Consider the following 19,879-nt stretch of genomic DNA (forward strand, 5'->3'; position numbering starts at 1 on the left):
ATGTTGTTAAAATAGATGTAAAATGTGTTTCCTAAGCAGATGGCAAGAGGAAATTCACAATATCCTTCTGCGATTTATGGACTCTGTGTGGCCTTTTCAGCATCTCTTTCCAATAGTCCCAGCATCGTCTGCAGGGCAGGAGAGGGTCGTCTCACATGTGCTGCCTCTGACTCATCCTCTGAGCCTCCCTCGCCATCTTTGGTTCTCCTTTTCAGCTCTGGGGTCATCCCTCCTTCTCCAGTCCTGGCTGAAAGGTGCTTCTGGTCCCTGCCGCTGCAGATGAAATCCGCAGACACACCCACCGAGTCGATGACGTGCCCTGTTGAGGATGTTACTGTCCAAGTCAAGGGCATCTCATCACAGCAGAATCAATCACCACTGTATCCTATGCTGGAGAAACGGCGATGCCCTGATGCTTTGTTACCAAAGCCACTTTCTGATTTCAGTTGTACATTTAGCTGTAATCCTCTTACCATTTACAGGAATCCTAGGGAGTTACACCGGAGCTAAGTCTAAGCATCAACCTATGATTCTATTTAGACAAGAGGGAAGTGGCCAGGGGGAGATACGGAGAGAAAAAAACACAGGAGCCCCAGAGACAAAGAGGGATGGACAAGCCTCATTAGCTGCAGGGAGAAGTGGCTTCAAAAGGGAGTTGATCTCATTGATGTGCTGATTTCAGGCTACCCACTGCATCTGACACAAACAAGCACAGACACGGGATCATTGAAGGGAAACTCAGAACTCTGTTGCTTAGACACTGGTATGGGAGAGGCTGATAGTGTGAGGGAAACTGACGTATCCCCCGGGGCCAGTGCAGCTCTAGAACCGGGCTGTGTTGACACTGTCCTTCTGCTTCACCTTCCTCCCTTCAAGGGAGATCAGAGACAGTGTTTTCCAGATTTGAACATCAGTGCATTACGACCTTAAAGACACCCGGTCCAAACCATTTGTTCTCCCAGTTACAAGGTCGACAGATCAGTTAAGTAATTTGTAGACATCACTTAACTAGTTAATAGCAGAAATGAGACTAGATTATATTAATAGATCTTTGATGCTTTTAGTTGAGGACTCCATCCACTACATCACTGTTAGGGAATTTTTCTGATCCTTACTTCAGAAAGAGTTTGCTCAGAAGGATGAATGAAGGAAACCAGAAAGAAAGACACTAACAATTGTGTCGTGTTACAACTTCCTACTTTTGCATGAGCTACCCTGAGTACATCAGCATGAACGGCAGTGATTACATTTTAATCCACTAAAGAAGAGGGTAAGAAAGTTATTCTTGTCCTGCTTGTTGCATGTTGCTAGGTTTTAAGAATTTATTTTTTATATTAATTGGAGGATAATTACTTTACAATATTGTGAAGGCTTCTGCCATATATGTTGCTAGTTTTTGGAGTATTTAAATTAACCACTTTGTAAGGAGGATCCACCTTGCAGCCATGGTGAACATCCAATAAATATGGCTGAAGATGTTAAAAATTAAGAATAAGTTTCATCATCGTAATAAACATGATGAGGAAAAGTATACACTGTATTACAATGTATTTTGAGCTTAATTCATTTCATAATTATGTATAATGATATGAAAACAAAGTGTGTGCAATCCACTTATAAGATATACCATGAGATAAGAAAGCTAAAAGGCAGGTCTGTGGAAATGGGAAATATGCAGATCTGCCTTTATGACAATGCTCTAAGTGAGTAAAAAGAGACTCATTGAAAATGTAACAGTCAGTTTGACTTGCTCTTCTTATGGTTTGGCCTGCCTACAGCACATGAATAATTCTTTCCTAAGGTACAGAGGAAAATACAGTGCTGAAGGGCGTTATTTATTTAGAATTTCTAATTCTTTGAAATACAAACCACAAACTCAAATGCTATCCTAAGTGGAAAAGAAAAAGAAATATGGGTTTAAGTACAAGGTGAAAATAGTTCCATGCTTTTGCATGTTTCCTGAGAAAGTCAGTTTCATGCCTAGGTACTGTGTGTATAGAATGCTTCTGGTTAACAAGAACAGATTAAATAGGACGGGATTAAAGACAAAATGACTACGTGCTTTCTTACACTTTTGTGTTTTAAGATGATATAACACTCATTGTAAAGAACCAAGCAAAATTAACCCATACAAAGAAGAGGATAATGTCACCTGACAATCCAGAACTCAGAGATAATCCTTGTTTGCCTCTTGGCAAATAGTCATATCTGTCTATGAAGTGTACACACACACACACACACACACACACACACAGATCTTTACATCAGTGGAAGCTTGCAAAGTGTGATTTTCAGAACCTACTTTTATATTCATCAATAAAATGCACCCCTTTTATAGGAAGATGGGTAAGTTCACCCCTGAATGTGTGCGTCTTTTAAACTTTTTATTTTTTACTGGAGTATAGACGATTAACAGCGTTGTAACAGTTTCAGATGCACAGCAGAGGGGCTCAGCCATACATGTAGAGCATTCATTCTCTCTCCAAGCTCCCCTCCCATCCAGGCTTCCATATAACATTGAATAACCCTGAGCAGAGTTCCCTGTGCCCATGAATATGTATATGTAGCATCTTTTTAAAACTGAGCTTCAGTTGTACATGCTTTCAATGTAGTAACAAAGTGAATACTACTGGGTAATATGATGCTGGATGAAGACATTTTAGATGGTGAGTATCAAAGAGCTAGGACTAGATACTGTTAACTGGAAGGTAAATTTGCATGTTTGTTACATATATTCTTTTTCAAGTTTGTATTATGCAAATTAAATAAAAATACTTATATGGTGATCACCCGCATACTACACCTGCTGCTGCTGCTGCTGCTAAGTTGCTTCAGTCGTGTCCGACTCTGTGAGACCCCACAGACGGCAGCCCACCAGGCTCCCCCGTCCCTGGGATTCTCCAGGCAAGAACACTGGAGTGGGTTACCATTTCCTTCTCCAGTGCATGAAAGTGAAAAGTGAAAGTGAAGTAGCTCAGTCGTGTCTGACTCTTAGCAACCCCATGGACTGCAGCCCACCAGGCTCCTCCATCCATGGGATTTTTCAGGCAAGAGTACTGGAGTGGGTTGCCATTGCCTTCTCCGCATACTACACCTAGACTCATCAATTTTTAACATTTGGCTTTATTTTCTTTGTCTGTTATCTATCAATCTCTCAATTTAATCTCTTTGATGTTTTATTCAGAAGCATTATAAAAACAACATGACACTTTGCTATTAAAGACTTCAGCCAGGGTGTATGAAAATTATTAACAGTCTCCCGCACTCACATTTGTATCGTCGGGTACCACCACCACATACCTAGCAAAATGACCATACAAGCCTGAATATCATCTAATATTGAGAATTGACTTTTTCTAAACGTCAATTTTCAAAAGCTAGTAGCAAAAAAAAATCCCTTTTAATTGCAAATGGACACACAACTGTTTAGAAAAAAAACTCTCATTTAATTCCGAATGGACAGACAGCTGCGTATGGATGGGCACACTCTCCTTTGCACTCAGTTTGCTGTGGCCATCTAGTAGCTACAGTGTGTCAGTGCTGGTGAGCTTCCGCTGTTTCCACCACTGGTACAGAAGCCCACCTGTCTGTGGGAGTCATTCTTTATTCAGAAACCCAAGAGTCATGCACATCCTTTAAAGCACTACCCCAGACCATAAGGCAGAGCATCGCTGTATTCAAACACAATACAATATGGACCTGGTTCCTGTATTTCCAAAACACAAAAGTCAAAGTAAACGTCGAAGAAAAGCTGGCTGATTCATTTGGATCTTATTCATTTGGAAATGTGGGCATCAGGAGCATAAATCCTACAGAATGAATTGGTTTCTTTCAGCAGTCTTTAATCAGGTGACTAGGATTAGAATATATACTCTCCTTCATCATATGCTTTAGACAGTAAGTCATTTTGCCACTGGCATTGACCTGTTCAATCTCCCAGCCCCTTCTTCCTTTGCGGTCATCACCTTTCATGGAGGGGACACGGCGCCATGGTAACAGGTGAGCGGCTCTCTCCTCCCTTGTATGTAGCAGACATTTTAGTCCACTCGAGGAGACCTCAAAGCATAGCTTCTTATTCAAATGAGGAAGGATCCCTTCCAGAGGTAGGCTGTGTGTGTCAGCTAAGGGCAGGGATGGGTGTGAGCCCCAGGGGTGTGTCAGGGGGCTGCCTGGGGTGTCTGCCCAGCCCCGCTCCCCTCCACGTGCCACTGGAGCGCACCCCCAGGTGGGCAGGGCCAGCGGCCCGCCGGCTCCTCTGGGTCCAGGCAGCCAGAGAGGCCGGGCTTCGGGAGGGACAGGACAGGGAACCTGCGAGCCTCTCACCTGCTCTTCATGGCAGGGGAAGTGCTCGCAGGGCCTGGAGGGGCTGCTCCAAGGCCTCTGAGCTGTGGGTGGGCAAGGCCCCCTGCAGGGAGACCCAGGGCCACCTTCCCATTGTTCACGGCCCCCGGCCTCCGCTTCTCTCTGCTTCTAACTCAGCGGCAAAGTCGTCACGGCTCTGTGGCCCCAATGTTCACAGCACATGCTTTGCAGCTGCACCACCGCGGAGGCGGGGAGGGGAGGGGGGAAGGGAGGAGGAGGGGGGAAGGGAGGAGGAGGGGGGAAGGGAGGAGGAGGGGGGAGGGGAAACAGGGGAGCTTTGCAGACTGAGCTCACTTCCACCCACATCAGAGGCAGCAAGGAGGCTGTGGGGAGCTGCACTTGAGCCCTCCATTAGCTGTTTCACATCTTCTAGACCGAAATGCCACTTCCTACGCCATGTGCTGCGGGGGCCACGTGGACGCGGTGCAGAGAGACCTGCCCTGAAAGTGCTCAGGCGGTGGGGAGCCGTCCTTGCTCACCCCGGCCTTCCCAGGGACCTTCTGCAGCAAACAAACTCAGACCCTCTATCTGTCCCGGGATGTCATGGCCCTGGACCTGTTTCACGGGCTTGGAGGAAGAAACAGTAAAGGAAAGACCAAGAAATAAGAGAAAGAAAAGAGAGAGAGAGCATATATCAACCAAAGGCTTGTTAGGGAGGCGATGACATAAAGAACATAAAAAGCAAACAATAAAAAAGGGAAGTTACCAAATTGTACATTCTTGAGGGAAAATGGAAATGAGTTGGTAGCAGAGAGGAAGAAAAAAGGAAGCATGTATAAGACAAAACAGAAGCTGGGATTGAAGGCCAATGCGGAGATGATTTCAGTTACCCACATGTGCCCGATGGCCTGCCCGTCTGGCTGGTATAAGCCTGGGAGTAGCCTGGGAATTTTCCATGTCACCCCCTCCTGTTGACAGTCTCTGATGCATTGAGGAAGCATCCTGAGAAGCTTTGGCTGCTGGTTCCCACCCTCATCCCTGCAGCCTTGCCTTGGTCCAGGCTCCCATCCTGGTGACATGAGGCTTGTCCCCCAGCCTCAGTATTGACAGACCAGTTTACCAAAAGGAAATGTTAGAAGGCTCTGAAGATTTTTCACTGCCCACTGGCTGAACTCCAAACCGCTGGTGTCACATCCAGAACCCTCCGTTACCCGAGAAGGGCCCATCTCTCCAAACCCCTCCCTGCACACAGCAGCTCTGTGACCTGGAGACCTCTGCAGGTCTTCAAACAAGGAGCTTTGCTGAGAACTGGGGACAGGGCGGGTGTTCCTGTCACCGCTCCCCTGCCCAGCTCCCTCTCTGCTCAGGGCACCTTCTGCCATCAACTCAGGCATGGTTGTCACTTCCTCCTTCAGGCCGCCGTCTTGTTCCCCTGTTATCATACAACGTTTGAATTATTTGTTATTTCGTGTGTTTTTGCTACTAGACAGTAAGCCGCTGGTGGCGGTGGACATTGTGCCTACCTGTTTTTGTGTTCTTATGGCCTGTCACCGATGCCTGGAATATCCTTGATGTAATTCTGAAAGTATTGCTCAAAGGGTAAATAAATGAATATCCCACTGCCAGAAAGGCTTTTCCCATGTTGTGTCTCAGGGCACCTTCTGTTGCAACTGTCAAAAAAATTGGACTTTAATTAAGGCAAAGAGAGAATTTGGGGGCTAACATAAGCTAGAACACTCAGGAATGTTATTTTGGCTTTGCTGGGTCTCCTTTTTTTCAGCTGTGGTGAACGGGGCTCCTCTCTAGTTGCAGCGTGCAGATGTACCGCACTGGCTTCTCTTGTGGAGCACGGCTCTAGGGCGCCTGGGCTCCACAGTCGCGATGTCTGGGCTCTAGAGCACAGGCTCAGTACTTTGGCGCTTGGGCTTCGTTGCTCTGTGGCATGTGAAATCTCCCCGGCTCAGGGGTCGAACCCGTGTCTCCTGCATTGGCAGGTGGATTCTTTACCCCTGAGCAACTAGGGAAACCCCCGCATAGCTTTAAATGTGATGTTTAAATGGAAACTGCTCGTTTTGATAATAGAGTTGTATCTACAGCACCAAGAAAACTACTTACTTTGATCAATACGATCAAAATTGTTGACTCACAGGGCCCAAGAGAAAGGGGGATCTGTGAAGACAGGCTACTGAGATGGTCTCCAAGTTTTCAAAAATAGTCAATGTCGCTTTTCATTGCTGTTTTTGCTATGAGTCATCCCGGTTATCTGTAGCTGCTTAAGGAATGATTCCCAAAATTAGGGCTTAAAATGATTTATTATTATCATGTCTCATGCTCTAGGAACCAAGAACTTGGCAAGAGCACAGCCAGATGACTCATCTTGCCCTGATAGCTGGGGCCTCATCCGGAATAACACACATGTCAAGGACTGGAGCAGCTGAGGGCTGGGTGAGCACCTTTTCTCTCTCCAGTGCAGTCTTGCAGCCTGCTGTGTCATGAACTAAGAATGCCCATGAGCTAAGCACAGTTTTAAAATGTATTAACGTTTTAAAAAGAATCTGAAGAAGAATAAAGCCCCATGAGGTCTGAAAGTTATATGAGATTTAAATCTGTAGCCATAAATAAAGCTTCATTCACACGGCAACACACACTTGTTTACATGTTGTCTACTCTGTGCAACTCTGTATCCTGAAAAATTTGCTGGTGAATGACCTCCACGTGTGGCTAACATGGGCTCAAGGCTTCAAGGGTGAGCGTTCAAGAGACAGGACGTGGAAGCTGCTATTTTCCCAAAGTATCTCCTCTTGTTCAAAGCTTGCCAAGGATAGTGTGACCTCCTTCATCTCTCTCACTTGACCTACCGCCTTTTCCCAAAAGAGGAGATTTTTGGAAGGTAGAGGACATTTATTGAATTATTTTTCCCTAAGTCAGTGAACATGTGCGCAATTGCGCTCCACTTGTTAAACCGAAGACATCTCTTTGCCTTGATATCAAGCTTGAGGGGGAAAAAGCTCATTCCATCTTACTTCATCTTCAGTTTGGAAATGAGGATCCAATGGAGAAGTGGAGATTTTAGAATTCTAATTGCTCTCGGTGTTTGGACCCCATCTAATTAACTTGAGAGCTTTGTGTTTCTGGTCTTACCATGGGGCACATTCACGATTCACCCCGTTATTCCCAACAAGGGTGACTGGCTCCTCTTTGATGGAGAAGTCACTGATGGTTACATAAGTCCCCTCGACTCCTGCTGCATGCCAGATCACGGCGAGCTGGGGTTGGAGTTTTATTACCTGGTCACCCTTTCGTGTGTTCAGAGTGGAGGGTGGAGTCTCAGTGTGGTTCTACAAAGTGCGAAGGTGACTTCCTTGGGCAGTTTTCCCAAAACACAATACTTCTCCCCAAAGAAACAAAGGTCAAAATCCTGCAACCATCTGTCCATCTGAGCCAACTGATTACGTATGAAAGCGAAGTCCATTGACTTCCAGTCACAAGTGCCCCCAGCAGGCCTGGTGGCAGATTCCTTCAGATTAGTGATTCTCAAACACTTGAACCGGGTTATTAAATTGTTAATAAGAGATTAGAAAAGATGTGCTTGCAGATTTTTGAAACTCACGTTTACACAGTTACAGCTTATTTTGGAAATCGGACTAAAATCTCACTTGGAAAAAGCATTTTCAGTTTTCCCCTCTTGCCACTATTGCGTGTGTGTGCTGCTCAGTCATGTCAACTCTTCATGACCCGGGGACTGTAGCCCCCAGGCTCCTCTGTCCATGGGATTCTCCATGCAAGGATACTGGAGTGGGTTGCCAGATCCAGGGGATCTTCCCAACCCAGGGATCGAACCCGAGCCTCCCACATTGCAGGCAGATTCTTTACCATCTGAGCTACCAGGGAAGCCCTTGCAACTATTAAGTTTCATTAAAAACTACATTAAACTTTTCCCAAATGGCATGATGATGGATTTAAGCCTCTAAATTAGAGCTAAAAGCAATTTGTTATTATCTTATCACATTATCTACGGAAGCTAATATGTGACAGATAATATTATGGGTAGAAAATGATGGAGTTTTGCCCTTAAGTAAAAAATAAAAGAGTGGTTAACTGAGAGCAAGTAAGTGGTCAGAGAGCAAATAAGTGGGAAGCTCAAGAATAGCAACAAGTTCTCTGTTGGATCAATGCAGATCCCAGGCTGTGTTCTCCAAGGAACTGACGTTTCATATACAGGCCATGGTGCCAGAGGCTCAACATTCATTTCATTTAGTTCATGTTCCAATTCAGTAAAGTAGTGTCTACCATTTTATACCGAGAAAGCCGTGCTAAGAAAAAGCACCATTACGTGTAGATAGCAAAGTAACTTTTACACAAAGGTCTCCAAACTTGGTGGCAGCTATTACGTTTTTAGGAAAGAAAGCTTACTCCAAAGTGCAAGCTGTCAATATATTATGCTGTCTCTAACAAAATTATATGTGTTAAGGTTTCCTCACGTGGGAAAAATAAACGCACATCTTCCACTTACTCATTTAATCCTCTTCTTGTTCATGTATACCACCACACCCTCCCTCACGGACATGAACTGCACACTTTCCAGAAGACAGGCACTGGGCTTCCCTGGAGGGCCAGTGGTGAGATTCTGCATCTCCAATGCAGGAGATGTGGGTTCGATCCCGGTTGGTGATCTAGGGTCCCTCATGCCGTGCGGTGAGGCCAGGAAAAAAAAGAGTAGGTGCTGTGCCTGGCACCAGTGATTCAGTGGTGGGCAAGGTGAGCAGACCACCGCCCTTATGGGGTTTACATCCAAGTGGGGAACATGGATGAAATCCCAATTATTGAAAGACGTTACAAAGGGAAAGACAGAGGGGCTGAAATAGAGGAGAGAAGCAGAGTTGGGGTCTTCTTTAGGAAGGATGGTTTGGAAAGGCCTTTCTGATAGTCAAGCCATGATGTGAAACGAAGAAGTATAGTGGTTGATGAACGAGTTGGAAAAGAAGTTCCAGACGTGAGGCAGAATGAGAGAAGATAGTTTATTAGAGTGGGAGACGCTGTTAGAACAGCAGCAGGCTCAAGGGAGAGCCAAGCCCTTTAGCAGGCTAGTAGCCAATTCTTAAACAGCCTCAAGACACAGAAGAATTGATGTTTTTGAACTATGTTGGTGTTGGAGAAGACTCTTGAGAGTCCCTTGGACTACAAGGAGATCAAACCAGTCAACCCCAAAGGAAATCAGTCCTGAATATTCATTGGAAGGACTGATGCTGAAGCTGAAGCTCCAATACTTTGGCCACCTGATGCGAAGAACTGACTCATTGGAAAAGACCCTGATGCTGGGAAAGATTGAGGGCAGGAGGAGAAGGGGATGACAGAGGATGAGATGGCTGGATGGCATCACCGACTCGATGGACATGAGTCTGAGCAAGCTCTGGGACTGGTGGTGGACGGGGAGGCCTGGCGTGCTGCAGTCCACGGGGTCACAGAGAGTCGGACACCACTGAGCGACTGAACTGACTAATCAAGAAGACACAGACAATTCCTATTGGACGGGTGGCATTAGGTGATTGATTGGGATGTCATAGGGTGGGTAATAGGTGGATATTTTACCTGATATGGGGTCAGGGAACTGACCGGTTTAGATCCTGAGGCTCATGGAAACAGTCACTATGGGGCTTGGTCAGTTCCAGAGATTTTTTTTTTATCCTCTGACCTTGGTACAGGGTTCCAGAAGAAAGATTTGGTGATGGGAAGTAGGAGGGAAGGAGTGTAGTTCAAGTTAACCGCATACGTCATGGCCAACGTAAGGGGAGAACAAACATGGAAGCGTGGAACAAACAGTCCACGGGATTAAGTGTGAGACCCAGGCTGGAATTTTCAGGACTTTGTGGGCTCTCCTAAGGGGTTTGAATTTTATTTGAATTGCAAACAGGACCTTTAAGCAGATTGTATGCAAGGACCTATCGCGGGCTTATTTACATTTTAAGAGATTCTCTTGCTGCCCTTGTGGAGGATGGGTTTGAGCAGAGTGGAAGCTGAGAGCTGGGTTAGGAGACCTTGCAGGTTCTCCAGGAGAAAACCGGTGTCATACCGACACGGCATTGGCGCCAGTGGGAAGAAGGACATGAGAGGAATGCACGTTTTAGACCCAGGATTGAGAAAACTTACTTCTGGACTGGACTTGGCCATTTGAGATGAGCATGGAAAGTGAGGCTGATCTCCAGGTACCTGGCCTGAGTAGCTGGGTAGGTTGTGGTGCCCTTCACTGGGGCAGGGCTGTACATGGGGCAGGAGGGCGGGATATGGGGGGAGCATGGAGAGTTCAGGGTACTCGTGTCTGTTGGTGGAGCACAGTCCTGTCATATTAGGCAGTAGAAATGGGCACAGAGGTAAAGTTTGGGTCTCGGGTAGAAAATATGGATGAAGATTTGAATCAGTGGACGTCCACGGCATTTTAATTCACAGGAGTCAATCAGACTGTCTTGGGAGAAAGTGTGGGGGAGGAGCAGGGCCATGAACTGCAGTGGTTAGCAGGTGGATAGAAGAGACTGGACATCAAACCCTGGAAAAATTGCGTTATATGCGTGTCTGCACTGTTTACTACTTCTGAGAGACACGAAGGTAGGTTTGATTGGAAATGTTTCCTGATTCTGGGATTTTTCCATTTGAGTTGCATAGAATTATATGAGCTTGCATATAAAATCCTTTAGTGTAGAATTGTGGAAGATTGGGTGGGGTTCAAGTGTTCAGGACTTGGGTTCAAATTTAAGTTCTGTCTCTTACAGTGTTAATAAACTGGGGGAAGTTTCTTTACTAATCTGAGCCTGAGAATGTGCTGACATATACTACTTGCCTCATCCTGGTGCTCTGACCCTGTGAGAAAATTCATGTTAATGTGAGAATAGTTTTTGATGAATGTATTATGCTATTACTGCTATCAGTAGTGCTAAGAGAAAACGTAACGAATTAAAGATGACTCTCCCCTCTTGGCTCTTTAAACATAATCTTGTTCCATAAAATTGTCCAGGTTCATGGTATTTTCCCATTTTCACTCCAGTTCATTCCCTACTGTGCTGCCTTTCTTATCTTGCTTAATTTACGATGATTTTTTTTTTTTTTGCTGTGAAAATTTACTACCTTAAATAATAAAGTGAAGGTCACTCTGTTGTGTCCAACTGTTTGGGACCCGATGGACTGTAGCCTGCCAGGCTCCTCTGTCCATGGAATTCTCTAAGGCAAGAATACTAAAGTGGGTTACCACTCCCTTCTTCAAGGGATCTTCCCAGCCCAGGGATCAAACCCAGGTATCCCACATTGTAGGCGGTTTCTTTACCATCTGAGCCATGAGGGAAGTCCAAGAATACTGGAGTGGGTTGCCTATTCCTTCTGCAGGGAATCTTCCCAACCCTGGAATCAATCCGGGGTCTCCTGCATTACAGGCAGATTCTTTACCAGCTGAGCCACCAGGGAAGCCCCCTACATAGTAAATATACTTTCAATTCATAAAAAAAGAAATACAGTGTCAAGGTTATCTGACAGGTGATAAGGGGTCACAAATGCTATGCTTCTCCTATAAGACAAGTAACATTTTTTTAAATTAATTTTATATTGGAGTATAGTTGCTTTACAATGTTGTGTTAGATTCTGCTGTGCTGCAAAGTGAATCAGCTATAAGTATACATGTATCACCTAGTTTTTGAATTTCCTTCCTTTTTAGGACATTGCAGAGCACTGAGTGGAGTCCCCTGTGCTGTATGCTAGGTTCTCCTTAGTTAGCTAATAAATAACTTTTTACAGATGATATACCTTTGGCAGCCACAAAACCCAATGCTTGACAACCATCTAAAGAAAACAAAGACAATTTTTAAGATCTAAGCATGTCCTGAAGATTTGAAAAGTCTTAAATTCATCAAAAAAAAAATCGAACGCACACATGTGTACACACACATATGTTTGCTCACGTTTAAGTCACACAGCATCTTATGTTAGAGTTCCTGTGCATCTGTCCTCCCTGGCTGGAACTCCTGCAGTGTTTAGCTTGAAAGTGTGTCAGTTGCTCAGTCATGTCTGACTCTTTGCAACCCTAAGCACTGTAGCCCACCAGATTCCTCTGTCCATGGGATTTCCCAGGCAAGAATACTAGAGTGGGTTGCCATGCCCTTTTCCAGGGGATCTTCCTGACCCAGGGATTGAACCTGGGTCTCCTTCATTGCCGGCAGATTCTTTACCGCCTGAGCCACCAGGGAAGCCCGAACTCCTCTAGGGCGTGGATAATATCTTACTCACTTTTATTTGCACTGTACTCTACACACAGCAGTATTTTTTATTTTTTCCAACACTCTCTTGTTTCTACTTCCAAGTTCTCCTCAACATTTTTTTCCCTTATCTAAACCTAAGGTATTTTTGGAAAAACTCTAGCTGTCCTCCCAAACTTATATGTGCTCTCTTTCCCATAGTATAGAATTGTTGCCTGCAGTTGGAGACTACATTTTCCCATTGCCCTTCCCCAACCGTATCTGGCTCTGACAACATTACAAATCATGGTCAGTGGAGTGGGTGGCAAAGTGTGATTTCCAGGCCAAGACCTCAAAGCCCTGTGTATGACGTATCCACGCTGTCTTTACCCTTCTGCCACCGAACGCCAGCAACTCCAAGGCCAGGGAAGTGTGAAGCGGCAAGACGGAAAGGATCTAGTCCCTGAAGCACCGTGTGGGGAAGATCGACTTCCAACCTGGGGACACTGGACGTGAACCATCCTGTGAGGCAGAACTAAGCTTTCACCGTGTTTGAAAAAGCCTTTATAGATTTGAGGTCTCTTTGATCCAGCAGGAAAAATTAACCCTAACTAATGGGGTACTAGTGACTCAGATGGTACAGCGTCTGTCTGCAGTGCAGGAGACCCGGGTTCCATTCCTGGGTTGGAAAGATCCCCTGGAGAAGGAAATGGCAGCCCACTCTAGTATTCTTGCTGGAAAATCCCATGGACTGCGGACCCCTACTGTTCGTGGGGTCACAAAGAGTTGGACACGACTGAGCGAGACTTCACTTTCACTTTAACGGAGTGCTTATTACTGTTAAAAGGACTTCCGTCAAAACACAGCTACAACTTTTGGAAGATGATTTTGGTTTTACATGCTCTTTTGTTTCTTCCTGGATACAGAGCATAAAATGAACTTGTCTTGGTAAACAGGAAGAATAAGGTGCCCTACTCAGCAAGCACAGATCTTCCTCCACTTGTGATGGGCTTACGTCCTGATAAGCTCACTGTAAGTTGAAAATTTCACAAGTCAAAATGCGTTTCGTACATCAAACCTACTGAACATCGTAGCTTAGACTAGCCTGCCTCTGCTGTGCTCAGAACACTTGCATTCTGGCCTGCAGCTGGACAAGGTGATCTAACACAAAACCTAGTTTATAGTGAGGTGTTGAACGTCTCCTGTAATTGACTGGATACTGTTCTGAAAGTGAAAAGCAGAATGGTTGTGAGTGTATGACTTGTTTACCTTCGTGATCTCATGGCTGAATTGGAGCTAACGTTGCCACAGCCCAGCCTTCAGAGAGAGTATTGTATAATGTATCGTTGGCCTGGGAAAAGATCAAAATTCAATATCTGAAGTATGATTTCTGATGAATGCATATCATTTTTGCACCATCATAAGATCAAAAAAATGGTCAAGTCAAACCATCATGAGTTGGGGACTGTCTGTACAGCAGATATGATTCTGTGACTTTAATTCAGGTATCCTCAGGTTGTCACACTTTTTTATTTTTCTGTAACTCAAATCTAACCTGCTACCCACTTTATACCAGGACGGGTGGAAACTTGAATCCTCACCTCAGGGCTGCACTGAAGTCCTGAGAGTCTTAGGCCATCCAGAAACATCAGGAAGGACTTGTGTGTTTATTTATTTATTCATTTAACAAGTAATGAGCGCTCACCTCTGCCCACGTGCTGGGGGTGCAAACCGCATGGGACATTTGGCTTGGTGGTGGAGAAAGAAATTAACCAAACAATTACCCAGACAGTATGACTGTGAAGATGAAATAAACGCTGGGATGGTAATGGTAGGTTATTTGGTCTAATCAGAGACGTAAAGGAATGCTCGCCAAGAAAGGGGTGCCTGGTCCTACCTGTAGGATTCAGAGTGTTGACAGGTGGAGAAGAGGACATTAGATGTAAAATCTCTTACCTGGGAGAAACTATGGTAAACAGGAAGGTGTGAGCCAACGTCTGTACCACTGGGGTGAAGAGATGGTGAAAAATTGGGTTGTAGAAGAAGCAGAAATTTGGGTCATGCAAAGCCACTGAAGATCCTCTTAAGCATTTTTCTTTTAACCCTAAATTCTGTGAAAAATATTGACAGGATGAAGGGCTGGTGCCTAAGATATAATTTCATTTCGAAAAGACCTCGCTGATTACAGAGTGGAGAATGAATTGGGGAGTAGGAAATGTTGTTAGAGCAGAAACAGGCAGAGCCGTGAAGAGCTCATCTTAATTGCATCTTCACGAGGTGGAGGTCCCCTGGCTGGTGAGGTTGATGGAGAGAAATGGAAGATACACTTAGGAGATCACATGGAGAGGAGTTAGTGATGGACTGGAGGAAGTGAGTTTCAGGAATGACACCGAGGTTTCTATTTTCACAGCAGGGTGGCTGGGAGTGCCACAGGCCGAGGTGGGAAGCTCTAGCACAGAAGCGCGTTTCGGGGAGAACGGCTGTGAGTTTGCTGCCTGCTGTCTCCCGCAGATGATCCCCGACGATCCACTCGGTCAGTTTTCTGAGCCTGTCAGGCGCCTTACTGTACTGGCTGGCTGTCCTGCCAGAGTCCTCATCATTCTGCTAGGATCTCTCAGTGGCATGTTAGGACACAGCCCTGCTCCAATGACATGGGTGAGCGTGAAGCAGACAGAAGTCAGAGGAAGGGATCGACCGAGGCCAGCCCTCAGGGAAAGCTGGCCTGGGTCTCTTACACACCGGCTCACAAAGTCACACCGCCCACCCTTGTCTCTCCTTCGTCCGCAGAGAAAGCTGGCTTCTCAGAAATCACGTTTGCACTAGGAAGCAGCGTGCACAACTCAGTGACCCAAGTGGCAGGTTTTCTCACCCGTCTAGTTCTCAGAAGCAGCACCCGCGACGCGTCGAGTTAGGCAGGCTTGCAGCCACCTAGCTTTCAGTTCATCGGTTTGCAAGAAACACATGGGATTTAGGAATCTGCAGCACTGCCCTGGTTCCTCCCGATCAACGTGCCCCGGAGGACACTTGGCGTGAAGCAGTCCAGGCGCTGGTGTTACACGAGTGTGCCTAGTGCTCAGGGCTGTGGGGAGAGGGCTGGACCAGAGGGCTTCTCGGAGGAGGCGGCCTCGGGCGTCTCCACCACTGGGCCTTATTCGAGCAAATAAAATGTTATTTGAAAAATTATGTTTTCCAAATTAAAAAAAAAATCATACAGGAGTTCATCACCCTCAAAACAGAATGTGATGAGATGTGCCTGGCTGTCCAATGGTTAAGACTCTGTGCTTCTACTGCAGGGGGCACAGGTTCGATTCCTGGTTATGAAACTAAGATCCCCAACGCTGGACACCTTGGCCAAAAAAAAAAAAAACAAAACGTGTTATATCTCACATTATCAACCTAAGGGCATCTTCGAAATCATGTCCAACTGAAACCAGCACAATCAAAGCTTACATGTCAAATTTAAATAAATGAGAATGGAGAATGAATCTTTTTTAATTAATGTTTATTAGCGTGTAGCTGATATACAATGTTGTGTTAGTTTCAGGTATGTAGCAAAGTGATTCAAGTATACATGTGTGTGTGTGTGTGTGCACGTGTGTGTGTGCTGGCTTAGTTGTGTCCAACTCCTCGTGCCCCTGTGGATTGTAGCCCGCCAGGCGCCTCTATCCATGGGATTTCCCAGGCCAGAATACTAGCGTGGTTGCTATTCCCTTCTCCAGCAGATCTTCTTGACCCAAGGATCAAGCGCCTATCTTTTGTGTATCCTCTATTGGCAGGCAGGCTCTTTACCACTGTGCCGCCTGGGAAGACTGATATATACAGCTAGACACATACTGGTTATCAGACTCTTTTCCCCTCCAGGCTATTGCAATACACTGAGTACAGTTTCCTGCGTTGTTTTCTTCTATAATGTGTTTTACAAGTTGGCCAAAGCAGTATGCAATGGCTTTATGAGGCTGAGGGCATGCTAAAGTGAGACTTCCAGGAGACTGAAGTTCTAGGAGCACATTACACCAGATGTGCATTGCTGTCACGTTCTTGGCCTTGGTTCTATGTAATTTAGCTTCACGGGGTCCGATCCATCGCCACTCTAACCCTATTCCCCTCGTGATTCTGTGTGACAAGCTTGGAACATTGGCATGTCCATATTTTTGACATTTTGAGATTTACTGTGAACTTTTTGACGGAACTTTTTTGTTTTTTTTTTAATCATTGATTATTTATGTGGACTAATGCTGGATTTATAAATTTTGAAACTTGTGTTTTTGCAACATTTATAGCTTTGTCTACTGATTTATTTTTTGATACTATCCTACTGCTCCACAGGGCTGTCAAACCACTGTGTGATTAAAATATGGACTTTTAAAAATTTTCCATCTTATGTTGGAGTATACTTGATTAATAATGTGTTAATTTCAAGTGATTCAGTTAATTTCACTTTAATTCAGTTAATTCAAGTTAATTTCAGTAATTTCAAGTGATTCATACAAGTATCCATTCTTTTTCAAATTCTTTTCCCCTTTAAGTATTACAGAATATTGAGCCAAATTCCTTGTGCTATACAGTAGGTACTTGTTGGTAATCTGTTTTAAATGCAGCATGAACTTCTAGAAATTTTTTGGTGAAAATGTAAGTAAAATGCAGATGACTCTTTAACAATATTTTCTAACTGTAAGAGCTACTAAGCTATTAAGCTGGTGATAAGGAGTTTGAGCATGGTACGACACGTGATGGGAAAAGTCCCGCAAAGGAAAACCCGTGGGCGCAGGGGGGCAGGACCCCAGCTGTGTGGATATGGTATGGGGGGGGCGTCAGTGGCAGCTCAGATGACCCCAGCTGTGTGGATATGGTATGGGGGGGTGCGTCAGTGGCAGCTCAGATGGAGCCGAGTGTGCAGCATCTTTTGTGTTTTTATTTTCTATCTTGTTGAAAAAGTCAGGACACTTAGGGTTGTAAAAACTGTGTGTTAGTCACTCAGTCGTGTCTGACTCTTTGTGACTCCACCAGTGTCCTCCATAGGATTCTCCAGGCAAGAATACTGGGGTGGGTTGCCATTTCCTTCTCATGGGGGTCTTCCTGACCCAGGGATGGAACCCGAGTCTCCTGGTTTGTAGGCAGACTCTTTACTGTCTGAGCCTCCGGGAAACTAAAGCAGTCGAGGGAGCATCCAGTACAAGGCTTGAGTGAACGTGTTAGGTTACAGTTGAGGCGTACACAGTAGGGTGTGCAGAGTCCTCTCTTTTACACCATCATGATTCCAGCATTCTACTCCCCACGGCATTTGGAAGCCAATCCGTCTCCTCTACTATGTTTGCCAGGTTTTGTATTATGCATCTAGTTGGGTAATTGGAATAGCCCAGAAAAGGAAGCCATCCATTGCCAGGAGCCCGTGCAGTAAGAGATGGAGAGAGAGAGAGACAGACAGACGCACAGATAGAGAGAGAGAAATAGCATCCTGAATCCTTGAAAGGAACCAAACAATGTTAAACGTGGCTTGTCATCAGTCATATTACTGAAGCAGAGCGCTCATACCCAGGCTCAGACCTTATATAATAAGGACAATGTGGGATCCATAGACCACCTGGCCAGAGTGGAATGTTCTCTGAATTTGTGAAAAGCTACAAGACCTTCTTATTGAGGTAGATTTGGAAACCTGTCAGAACTCACTGCCTGGATCATATATATATATATTTTAATACATTACTGGTTTACTAAACAGTCTGAGCTCGTTAAAATAATTGTATACCCCTCTGCCGTGGGTTATCTCTTTCAGTGTATTTCATTGATTCTGAGACACATATCTTATAAAGCACTTTGATCTGGCTGAAATCAGAATGCATCTTGCCATCCACAGTGTCTTTAAACCAATTAAAGAAAGCATATTGAATCTTCATTATCCATCTCTTAACATTATATAGGGAAGGTACCCCAACTGCTTAGCTACATTGGGGTAAAAAAGAGGTCCATCCAGCTGAGCCGAACGATTGAACCTCAGTCAGCGTAGCTCTTTCACCTCTCTCCTGAGTCCATAGGACGTTGTCAGGAGGAAGTGTAGAAGGTTCTGGAGAGGTGAGGTCCTCGGGCTGTTCCCCCTCCCTCCTCTGGGGCTCTCCTCTTTTGGTTGGGGCTGGAAGGAGGGACAGGATGCATGTTCTATTGTGTATGCTTCCAAGTGTAACCTCGTGTGTTCACACCATTAATGGAATGCTTGTTTCGTTAATTCAGTTCTCATAGCAACACTAAGGTAGAATTAATAGCTCCGTATTAAGGAGATCAAGTAGTTGCTTGAACTAGGAGTTTACCCTGTTTCTTGGCCACTAGGCAGAATCTTTTCTTTTGCATATCAGTATTGAATGTTTTGCATCAGTTGGCAGTGATGTTTGCGGATCCATGGGTCAGGTTACCGAGAATCGCCTGGAGAGCTAGGGTTCTGAGGTCCAGGAAGAGTGAAGCGGGCCTGGCCTGAGCTTGTCCTGTGGCAGGGGCAGGAAGGACCTCTCATGACAGTTGCTACGGATGAGCCAGTGAGGGTCAGGGAATGTGTTTTGGAAGCTGGCCGGAGACAAGGGTTGGCGGAGAGGCTAACAGCTCGATGCTGCTGTGTCACGTGAGATGAGGACAGGGAAGTGAGTGCAGGGATCAGATCTTGGATGCAGGGATCATCAGCAAGGAGGCTTGGGAACAGTTCACACACCCCAACAGCTCCTGTGTCTCTCAAGATACAGTGATAAGTGGCTTAGAACCTACGAGGTTTGGCAGGATTTGACTATCACCTCCTTCTGAGTCAGATAGTTTTTTTCTTTTTCATGTCTGGCTTAAAAATTTTTTTTTAATTAATATTAAAAAATAAAACTTTTGGCATGGCATGTGGGATCTTAGTTCTCTGCTGAGGTACTGAACTTGTGTCCCCAGCGATGGATGGCGGAGTCTTAACCACTGGACCCCCAGGGAAGTCGCGGAGAGCACTTGAACTGTATACTGTTTACCCACTGCTGTCTTTCTATATGAGGCCCTATTTCTTTATACCTTTCTAGTATCCCTTATTGGAGAAGGCAATGGCACCCCACTCCGGTACTCTTGCCTGGAAAATCCCATGGACGGAGGAGGCTGGTAGGCTGCAGTCCTTGGGGTCGCTAAGGGTCTGACACAACTGAGCGACTTCATTTTCACTTTTCACTTTCATGCACTGGAGAAGGAAATGGCAACTCACTCCAGTGTTCTTGCCTGGAGAATTCCAGGGACGGGAGAGCCTGGTGGGCTGCCGTCTATGGGGTTGCACAGAGTTGGACACGACTGACGTGACTTAGCAGCAGCAGCAGTATCCCTTATACATTTTGCTACCCCAAAGTCTACTGTTTCTTGTT

The 19,879-nt window shown here is 45.3% G+C and overlaps 1 protein-coding gene across 2 annotated transcripts; it reads left to right on the forward strand.

Annotated features, from left to right (window-relative positions):
* Nucleotides 1–3,729: 3,729 nt before the first annotated feature.
* On the forward strand, nt 3,730–6,947 carry LOC133228203 (uncharacterized). Of its 2 annotated transcripts, XR_009730123.1 has the most exons (3): nt 3,736–4,103; nt 5,789–5,901; nt 6,640–6,947. XR_009730123.1 is itself a non-coding variant. In XM_061383707.1 (2 exons), the coding sequence occupies exon 1, from the start codon at nt 3,990–3,992 to the stop codon at nt 4,947–4,949; it is 960 nt and encodes a 319-aa protein (XP_061239691.1). In that variant the 5' UTR covers nt 3,730–3,989; the 3' UTR covers nt 4,950–5,901; nt 6,640–6,947. The 2 variants fall into 2 exon arrangements, 1 of the variants encoding a protein (XP_061239691.1); XM_061383707.1 differs by having other exon boundaries at nt 3,730–5,901.
* Nucleotides 6,948–19,879: the final 12,932 nt, after the last annotated feature.

This window comes from Bos javanicus, chromosome 16 (assembly GCF_032452875.1).
Source record: "Bos javanicus breed banteng chromosome 16, ARS-OSU_banteng_1.0, whole genome shotgun sequence".
Classification (NCBI taxonomy): domain Eukaryota; kingdom Metazoa; phylum Chordata; class Mammalia; order Artiodactyla; family Bovidae; genus Bos; species Bos javanicus.

What these genes read in the sequence shown, in the direction of transcription:
- LOC133228203 (XM_061383707.1), top strand. Translation starts at nt 3,990, where the DNA reads ATGGTAACAGGTGAGCGGCTCTCTCCTCCCTTGTATGTAGCAGACATT.